The sequence below is a fragment of the Eucalyptus grandis genome, chromosome 4 (assembly GCF_016545825.1).
Source record: "Eucalyptus grandis isolate ANBG69807.140 chromosome 4, ASM1654582v1, whole genome shotgun sequence".
In the NCBI taxonomy this organism is placed as follows: domain Eukaryota; kingdom Viridiplantae; phylum Streptophyta; class Magnoliopsida; order Myrtales; family Myrtaceae; genus Eucalyptus; species Eucalyptus grandis.
The window spans coordinates 8152870-8163460 of NC_052615.1; the positions used below are offsets into that span (position 1 = coordinate 8152870).

Below are 10591 nucleotides of genomic sequence, written 5' to 3' on the forward strand. Positions count from 1 at the left end.
ATTGTCCGTCGTCACGTAGTGAGGCGGTCAACACAAAACGGAGCTGCAATTATAAAGAAAATGGACTTTTCTGTGCAAATGCTAGAAGAGAAATAAATGTAACCAACTGCAGATGGGGACCGTCATATAGATGACTTTCCAGATACAGGGAGTGCTAAAAGCACATGCAATTATCTGGCTCGCGCGTTGGAAACTCATGGGTCAATAAAGTGCAAAGCCCAACCAATTAAGGCATTTATGGAGATCACGGTTGTCATTGACCTTTGGCACCACCGTCTCGGGTGAGCGTAAATGATGGTACGGCACTGGAGAGTCAATTTACAATTTCAATTTTCAAGGACAATATCATATATGTGTCTATATATATGTACAAATAGGTCATGCTTAAATTACTTAATGAGCACATGGATCTTGATATTTATGATAATCCACATCTCAATGCCACCACTTTTTGACACAGACTCAAACGCCAATGTCAATATAGTTGAAAAAAATTAAAGACAAAGATATTCTTTTGGTAAAATTCTGTAAAACAAGTGGCCGTCCATCCAGACCTTTAAGCCAACTAAATATGGCATATTTGAGTTTCTCACTAAAGTGAAAATTAAAATTTTAATTTACTAGAATGACAAAATAATGGGATGAATTTTGAGTGCTTCATAAATTAGAAAAGCCTAAATTCAATCTATAAACATTAAAAAAAAAAAAACCCTAAAAGTCAAGCGAAAAGAGCCGCTAAATACCTACTACATTGGTAGATTGTCTATGGACATTGAAAGATGTGGTCCTGAACTAGCATCTAAATACCAAAATCCATAAGTTATCCCAAACACAAGTAAAATTTAAAATGATCAGATGAAATATACTTAACGCCTATCTCATATAGTAAAATATAGGGATATTAATGTCGATGATCCACTAAAATGTCCTCACTGTTGTCATAGCTCAATAATTTCAAGTATAGTCTGTAAATTAGTCTTTCAGAATTATGTCTAATGCAAACTTTTCATTATTTTCTATGCTGGTGAGGGATATGAGGCGAGCCGACAGCAATGTGGTTGAGTACAGAGGAGAGAGGGCAATACATTTTCGCTTCCGTATTTAACACGCCTCTTGTCCATCACTCCTCTTCACCGAAATATCACGATTATGTTACGGACGTCAGAACCGACCGAACTGAGTTTTCATGCCTTTTTGGTTAAGTTCGGATTTTAATTCGAATAATGAAAAAATAACTATCATTTTATTCCAATTCGAATAGTTTCAATTAGTTTTGATTAACTTAACCGAATTGAAAATCGTCATCTTTCTTAATATTACAATTTATATAGTATATCTCATATGTCACAAAATCACTTCTTAATATTATAAAGTAGAAAATCAAAAAACCGAGCCAATTTGGTACAAAGCTAATGGATGCTCAAACGATTCGGAAACCAAATCTAACCGTTACACCCGTGTTAGGATACTTGTATGAGTTGTGTTAAAAATCTCATGTCAAAGAATTGATATATAATAATTGGCCTTAACTCATTGACTTAAACTTTTTAAGTGAAGGTAAGTCCAATTAGATATGTTAACAAGCTTAGACTTTGGCTTCCTCTTGGCGATCTCCCCAATAAAAGGTATCGAACTTCTATTACATGCTCCTAACAAATGATATCAAAGTCGATGGTTGATTGATAGCCCATTTCTAATGTGTATCGGTGTTTGATGAATATCTCAAAAAATGAATCCAGTGACCATTCCGAAGCCAATGATTGATTGGTAGCCCATTCCTATTGTATATCAATGTTTGATGAATATCTCAAGAAATGAATTTGGTGACCATTTTGAGCAGGTGGATGTTATGTAGAGAATACCTTAATTGACAAATAGTATTAGAGCTGATTGTCGATTGGTAACCCATTTTCAATGTATATCAATGTTTGATGAATATCTCAAGAAAGGTATCTAGTGACAATTCTGAGTAGGAAGGATACATGAATTGAGAGGGAAGCAAACCTAACATTAGAGTTCACACATAAGATGGAGATTGTTAAAATACATATATGAGTTGTGTTGAGAAGTTCTATATTAAAGAACTAGTATGGTGTTAAATAGTTAATATATTTGAATTGGTTCATAATTCATTGGTTTAAGCCTTTTCAGTGAAGGTGAATCCAACTGCATATGTTAATAGGCTTAAACATAAGCTCCATCTTGATGATTTCCTTGATAGAAAGTCGGACTTTTGTATCACACTGCTAACCATACCTAGATTTTGACGATCTCCTTGACAGTAGGTATTGAATTTCTACTTCACGTTGCTAACAACTCCTAGACTATTTCCTTGACACGTCTAATCAAGTATTCTGGCTAAATGCGCGTTGAATGACAACGACTGCACTTAAGACAAGAAGGAGAGGTGACCTCATCAGCATGTCAAGAGATGGAAGCTGTCACGTGACATACTTTCTCCTTGTGAGCCACCAAACAAAGTGCAGATCAATCGCTCGACTAATCCCCGAGCTTCCGACATGCAGCCGAATCATATCTAGCCCACCTAACGTAAAGAGGATCACATCAATTCCCATCCCAAAAGCAGCTGATCCCACCACTGTGCAGTGTTAAATCGACGTTTGAACCGGTCGTTATATGGAAAAGATCAACACCGTCCTGCACTGCATATCCGCGTGAAATTAAATGCAATGCAAGCCAGCTCTTCAACTGCACAAACTTACTGGTTCCCGCTCGCGACCCGTTTCTTGATCCTATATAAACTTCACCATCACCTTGCAAATCTCTCACAAGCCTTCAGCATACTTGCTCAAGCTCATCTCCAAAAGTAGTGCATCTTAGCTAGGTCAAAGTGATGGAGAGCGGCAAGGCCATTCAAGCTTTGATGGGTTTGGCTGTGGTGCTGGTGCTGAGTGCTGGAAATTGTGGGGTGGAGGCACAAGCACAGCCTCAAGTCCCGTGTTTCTTCATACTTGGGGATTCGCTGCTGGACAATGGCAACAACAACGGGCTCGCGGCTTCATTGGCGAAGGCCAATTATAGGCCTTATGGGATCGACTTCTCTGCTGGCCCGACCGGGAGGTTCTCCAACGGGAAAACCGCCGGCGATGTGATCTGTAAGCTCCTTTTTATTCATATGATATTGCATGGTGATGCTAGGTGATTGTAAAGTGCAATGATGAAGCAAGAGATTGTCGCGTGTTCCTCGTCCCGCAGCTCAGCTTTTGGGCTTCAGCAACTACATCCCTCCATACGCGACGACCAGGGGCAATGCCCTTCTCAAAGGAGTGAACTACGCATCTGCAGCTGCAGGAATCAGAGAAGAAACCGGACGTCAACTGGTAATTGCTATGAAACTCTTTTCGAGAGCGGATTCATTGACACCGCTCACCATCGTGTTCTGAATTTTTTGGCTCAGGGAGGTAGGATTACCTTCTCGAGGCAGGTGCAGAACTACCAAAGCACGGTGTCGCAGCTGGTAAGCATCCTCGGAGGCAACAGCACGGCGGCAGATTATCTGAGCAAATGCATATTCGTGGTGGGCATGGGAAGCAACGACTACCTCAACAACTACTACATGCCCCAGTTCTACACGAGCAGCCAGCAGTACTCGCCGGAGCAGTGGGCCGACATCCTCATTCAACAGTATGTCCAACAGCTAAGGGTGGGTTATTTTCCTTAGTTCAGACGCTTCTCTGCATCTAGATCTTCCTGGCTATAACCAAATTTTTGTTGTGGTTGTAGATTATGTACAACAACGGCGCAAGAAAGGTGGCTCTGATTGGGCTAGGCCAGATTGGCTGCAGCCCGAGCGAGCTGGCTCGGAACGGTTCAGATAATTCGACCTGCGTTCAGAAAATCAACGACGCCTGCCAGATATTCAATAACAAGCTCAAGCCCGTCGTCGATGACTTCAACAAGAACTACGCAAACGCGAAGTTCACCTACATCAACACTTACAATATCTTCCAAGACTTGCTCACCAAGCCCTCCTCTTTCGGTGGGTACTTTTTGGGCCCATGTTCTGTCTCAATCGCTTTTGATTAAGCGAGTTTATCCAGGCCGCCGCTGATTAGACATGACCGAAGCTCGGAGATCAAGAGATTTTGAATAATACGTGATCGTACCTTAAGTACATCTAGCAAATTATGAATTTGAACGAACTGCTTTGCCTGATTTGAGGAAAATTAAATTATCAGCGATGGTAATTTTTGTTGTCGTGACTTTTTCAGGCTTTAGGGTCATCAATTCCGGGTGCTGTGGAGTAGGCAGGAACAATGGCCAGATCACATGCCTCCCTCTCCAGAATCCGTGCCCAAATAGAAAGGAATACCTCTTCTGGGATGCTTTCCACCCGACCGAGGCTGCAAACACCGTCGTCGGGCAGAGATCCTACATGGCCCAGTCCAGCGCTGACGCTTACCCCTCTGACATCCGCCGCCTCGCGACGCTCTGAAAATCCCGAATATATTCATCAGTTCCATATGCATTTTGAAGGCGGTTTCAAATTAATTCTAATTTAGCTGAAATGGTTGTCGAGGTTTTATTCTTGAACTTCTTTTTCTTTACCGGCATAATCGATAATTGCAACGATAAAGAAGGCGAATTTCCCTTTGCATGTCGTTTTATTGAATGTAATGTGTTTCAAGAGTGAAAATGTATGGGGTGATGCAATTAAGTTACGGTACTTGCTTACTTTGCTCACAATTTGATTCTGTAATTTGATGCACTTAATGCACTGTGGTGGTTGAGCTCTTACGTTTGATGTCGCTTTCATGCCGCATTGAGACAGTGCTTTTGTGATGCCCTAGGCACACCACCCTACTAAGGCGATCTTAATAACCATTATTTCTTCTTTAGAGCGGCAACATATATAATATGAATTATGCAAAATAGGCACAATCAAAACATAACAGGTCAAGGTCGATTTTCATTTCATTGGCTTACTTTATTTAATTACATGGGCGAACGCTACCAAAGGAATCATTAGTCCTAATCTTGGGCTTATCCAAAAAGAAGTCTACTCGCCCACAAGTGACACACGTACATGCCATTCCTTCCACACGCCCAACCTTGCGACCAAAACCAAAAAGTGAGTGTAAGCAAAATACATCACCACAAGAATCAACCCACCTACAAGTCTACTGTCCCACGTCACTCCCATCCATCTCTATCCCATTCCTTGTCGGGATCACTGAACTCCGAAGGTCCGCTACTGCTGCCGTCGCCGTCCATGCTACTGGTGTCACTGTCATCCTAAAAACGGAGAAGTCCCTTCAACTCATCTCCTTCTCGAATGAACCAAGCGACTAAGTGGATACGATATCACGTGAGTGCGCTTTATATCTACCCAGACAATACAATTCTGACGTACATGTATGCGCTTAGGCCTTGGAAACATAACATCCTCTGACATGCGCTCAAAATAGTACGGCTATCATAATAAGCTGGCGGAGATACATCCATTTTTCTAAATATTTAAAAAATTATTGTTACAAAAAACAAGTGATCAAATAATAATAAAGACAAAAGAATAAAATAAACCGAATATCAAATTTACGTGATTCGATTATAAAAACCTATGTTCACGGGGAGAATAGCGACGTATTTCGCTATAAATTAAACCATACAAGGAGATTACACTCGAGTTATTCAAATACTCTTTTGGTGTTTCCCAAACTCCAATTACATCTAATAACGCACGTAGTGTTTAGCATCAAAATTCCTTACGAAATAATCTCTCAGTCTTACGAACGAATTACACGCAAATCTTATCGCAAAATTTACTTAGCTACAAACACTAATTTTTTCTTGGATGTAATTGCACGAACAAAAAATTGGCCAAGCACTCGCTAGAATAATGGCACTTCAACAAACTTTGACAACGGCAAGCTCTACTGCGACAGACGAACAGTTCATATAAATATGTGCATGTATCTCATTCTCAACAAAAGGCACGCTCGTTGACTGACTCCTACATAGAAAAGAATTCAATGCAATCCAAGGTAAATTTGGTCAACAAAGTCAACAGACAACAACTATCTCTTCATCGATTTGATAGAAGAAAATCCAAAGTCTAATTCTCTTTTTGAATCCTTATTGGCCATAATAATTAGGAAATCATTATCGATAATTTCTTTTTACTCTTTCTTCCATCACTAACTCTAATTCGCCAAAAGAAGTTAACTTTGTTCGATTTCAGATTTCCGCAAAATATCTAATTTGAAATATTCAAACTTTCGCATTGGGCTCAAACTCGAGACATATTTTAACAATTATAATACAATAGGAGTAAGGCATAGCTTAGGAAAAGATGAGACAAATTCATAAATTAGTCGATCTAAACACTCTTGATTCCTAGGACTCACCTATAGTGAACATATAATGCAAATGACAAAGTATTTAGTACCCTTAATGTACTCGCAAGCTTGTGCAACACACAAAATGCAATCGCACTCAGCATATGTTCCATTTCAAACATGCCACATCATTTGATCCACCCTTATCTCGTGGTTTCAACTAATGGCAAGTTAGTACCATGCAAGTCACTTTCAACCTAACACTTAACTAGACTTCTAGGGAACCGTATTCCCCCCCAAAGTATTTCACTCTAGGGCATCTAGGGAACACATAGCATCCTAGAAATCCTTCCTGACATCCATTCCAAGCTATCATTGGGGATTTTTGCCATAAAGTCCCCGAGTACCACATCAAGAACCCAATCACACATTGTCGTCGGTTGCCATTTGTAGCCTCATACTCATCCACCATCACATACAACATGCACATGATATGACATTTAATTCTATCAATTTCATGCATAGGCTATATCATGCAACCATTACAATAGATTGATATATCAAGCATAACTAAATAGTTGGTAATTACAAATCCTGCTATTATAATTACTAATTTGAAATCATCATCAAATGACATCATATTACAGTGAATCATATCTTGTCGAAAAGCTCGAAGTGTTTGATTATCTCTCTAGAAGACATCATTTCAAGATTCTCACATTTTCCCTTCATAAAAGGTTCATTTTTCAAGCTTTGGCCATTTGTGCGTTCTCACTATACTGTTCACTATCCTCTCTACAACCTGCGATTCTGGTCCTGTTCATCCTATCTGGTGCACTGCCCCTCTCGGTGGATTCAGCCACTCGTTTAGGCCAAGATTTGGAGGGTTGGGTCATCTGACCTCCCTCATTCCTCCCACCAAGCCTTTTCTCTTGTGTTAGGCTGCGAGTCTGGATCTAGTTCGAGCTAGGGCTCGGTCTTGTTCCAGCAGTTACCGTATGGTGAGTTGCTCGACTTGGGACCTAGTGCTAGTCATTTGGGCTATGCTTTGGAGGATAGGCTTGCATGTGCTCCCTCTTCTTCCTCTTCGAGCCGCCTCTCTTGAGTTGGGCTACTCTTTATTTGCTCCTCTCTAGATTGGCTTCGAAGCCTTGCTCATCCCGTCTGCTTAAGCTAGGCGAATTGGCTACTCGACAACCCTCACTGGTGGAAATCTCTCTCCCTGCCTCTCTTTACTCAACCTACCGAAGGAGTACCTGGTATGTTCCTCAACTTGTTATGGTGTTTCTAGGGTGGGCTTGAGGGCTATGTTTAGGACTGTGTGATGATCATCTACCACATTATGGCTGCCTCTACTTCTGATGAGGGTGGTCCTATAAGTGAGGCCCAGCTTGGAGTTGGTAGACTTAAGGGGTGTAGCCCCAACCCCCATATCCTCGCTGTACCTGCCTCTGTGCTCATGAATCAGGCTAGCTCTTCTGATGCGGCCACTGCTTCATTGGTGGAAAACCAGCAAATGCCTCCTAAGGATCTAGCCTGAGTGGCCCGCTCTCGAGGCTGCAGCTATGTGTTGGAGAAATCTTCTTGAAGTGTTTTGAAGCTGACAAAATGTTTCCATCAGTCTAGTCTGAAGGCTTGCAGACTCTGCTGTTTAAAGTCTGAAGACCTCCGGACAGCCAAACTCAAGACTCAAAGTCTATCCTCATTGACAGTCTCTAATCCGTTGAAGAAAGGTTATCCAGAATTGGATGTTTCGTCAATGGTTTAACCTTATCAACTGGAGAAGATCTCATGGCTGGAGAAGACGTATCGGAATCCTTTGATTGAACGAGATTAATTCTATGATTGAAGATTCGATGATTGCCTAAATATTCTTGGAAGGTTCTACTTATGGAAACCGAGATCCTGATTGTATGGGCGAACATGATTGATGGGCTATCGACACGTTCCTTTAATAGCTTGAACAATCTTCCTAGTTGATTCCGTCCAACGGGTAGATTGGAGGAATTCTTTTGGTAAGTGCCAACGGGTATGATGGCATAAATGAGTATATAAGGAAGACAGTATTAGTTGTTGAGGTGTGCGCGATAGAAGAATTCCAAAGTCTTAAGCTCCTTTTTGTTTAGACAATCACTTTGAGCGAATACTTGTATACAAAAGAGAGTCTATATTTGTGAGAAACCTTGAGGAGGTGTGGTAGAACATCTACACTATGGAATCAAGGCAAAGCTGTGCTGTAACATCTCTTTTGATCATAGTGAAATCCAGCCTGTGGGCTGTCAGTGCGGAAGAGTTGACGTAGGCTTGGAATAAGCCGAACCACTATAAACCCTGTGTTCAATTGTCTCTTCCTTACTCTCTTTACTTTGATCGTACTTCATTTTCGCTAATCATAGTAAACTTTCTTTCTATCATTTACCAAGAATCGCTTCTATATCTCGATAAATTGTTTGTGCACCTATTCACCCCCCTCTAGGTGATTATACTAGCTATCTCAATTGGTATCAGAGCTCGTGTGCTCACTTTGTTTAAAGTGTTTTACTTCAGAGTAAAAGATTCATGGCTAGTATGTTGGCTCCAGGGCTGGTAGAAGGGCAAAGCAACACGAGACCGCCTTACTTTGATGGAAATGACTACAACATATGGAAAAACAAGATGAAGGCGTTCTTAAGATCAAAGGATCCTTTGGAATGGGACGTTGTAGAAAAAGGAATCGTTCCCAAATCTGCTCCTGTCTCAGAAAGAGGAAAAGACTTTGTTGAGTCTAGCGAAATGACTCAGGAAGAGATAATCAAGAGACAAGCTCTTGATGCAAAATCAATTTATTCTTTATATTGTGCTTTATCACCTACTGAATATAACAGAATATCTTCTTGTGATACAGACCAAAGAAGTGCAGGATAGATTACACATCACTTATGAAGGAACCAATCGAGTGAAAGAGACAAGAATCAACATTCTTCTCGGTCAATACGAAGCCTTGAGAATGAAACCAGGAGAATCTATAACCGACATGTTTAGTCATTTACAGATATCGTGAATGGTCTTGAAAATCAAGACCAACCAATTTCGATCCCATGAAAGTAAACAAGTTACTGCGTGGACTCTCCAAGGATTGGAATCACATAAAGACCTCAATCAGGGAGACCCAAAGAATCATGCCACTATCTGTCGATGAGTTGGTTGGAACTCTTCAATCTTATGAAGTGGAACGAATCAATGAAGACGAAGACCCTAAAGGTAAGAAATCTATTGCATTAAAATCTAATGATGATTACGATGTAACATATTACAAGACGACATGGATGATGAAGAACTTGCTCTTATGATAAGAAGATTCAGAAATCTGAACAGAAAAGGAAGAAGATTCAATGCAAAGAAACAAAGTTTTCAAAAGCAACAGACCAAGTCTGCTGAAGATGAAGAATCAAACAAAGATGTAGTCTGCTTTGAATGTAAGAAAAAAGGGACACATCAGACCCAACTATCCTCTTCTAAGGAAGAAGAAAGGAAAAACTGAAAGATATCGAAAAGCTCTCAAAGCTGAAACTTGGAGTGATACAGAATGCGAAGATAGTGATGATGATTATGCCAACATATGTCTAATGGCACAATCGGATTCAGAATCAAACTCCGAGACTGATTCAGATTCAGAAAGTGAATTTGAGGTAAGTAACTTTAAAATCCCTATTAAAGTTTCAAAATACATTGATGAATTATGTTTTAGTCTTAAGACTTCTCTTAAAAGAATTTCCGAACTCAAAAAAGAAAATTCTGCTTTAAAACAACAAGAGAATGCTTTGGAGGAAAAAGTGAAATGCTTAGACCAGAATGTTTCTTCTCTCAAAGAAAGTGAAAATAATCTTTTAAAAGAAAATGCATTCTTGAAAAATGATATTTCAAATATTTCCAAAAGATTTTCTTTAGATTCTGAAAAACTGGAGAAAATACTTTCTGTTCAAAGACCTTATTTCAATAAATCTGGATTAGGAATGACTGTTGAAACCATTCCTTTAATCGATTTTCCTAAAGTAAAAGAAAGAATCAAACAAAGACCCACAAGAAATGCTTACAAAAATCATTTTGAAAGGAACTTTATAAAACCAGTAGAGTCGCAATGTTCTTAGATGTTCAAAATGCAATAGTGCGAGATCATTTTGAGAAAGAATGTCCTATGGTTTGGAGACACATCAATAAAGTCGGGCAAAAACCGTATATCGGACTAACTCAAAAGGACCCAAGAAAATATGGGTACCAAAGAAAGCTTGAGTTTCTTTTTGAATGCAGGTCAC

The 10591-nt window shown here is 40.0% G+C and overlaps 1 protein-coding gene across 1 annotated transcript; it reads left to right on the top strand.

Moving 5' to 3' along the window:
* Window positions 1–2805: 2805 nt before the first annotated feature.
* On the top strand, window positions 2806–4736 carry LOC104442582 (GDSL esterase/lipase At5g45670). The gene is made up of 5 exons (XM_010055995.3): window positions 2806–3116; window positions 3217–3341; window positions 3419–3664; window positions 3745–4000; window positions 4233–4736. The coding sequence occupies exons 1-5, from the start codon at window positions 2855–2857 to the stop codon at window positions 4454–4456; spliced, it is 1113 nt and encodes a 370-aa protein (XP_010054297.2). The 5' UTR covers window positions 2806–2854; the 3' UTR covers window positions 4457–4736.
* Window positions 4737–10591: the final 5855 nt, after the last annotated feature.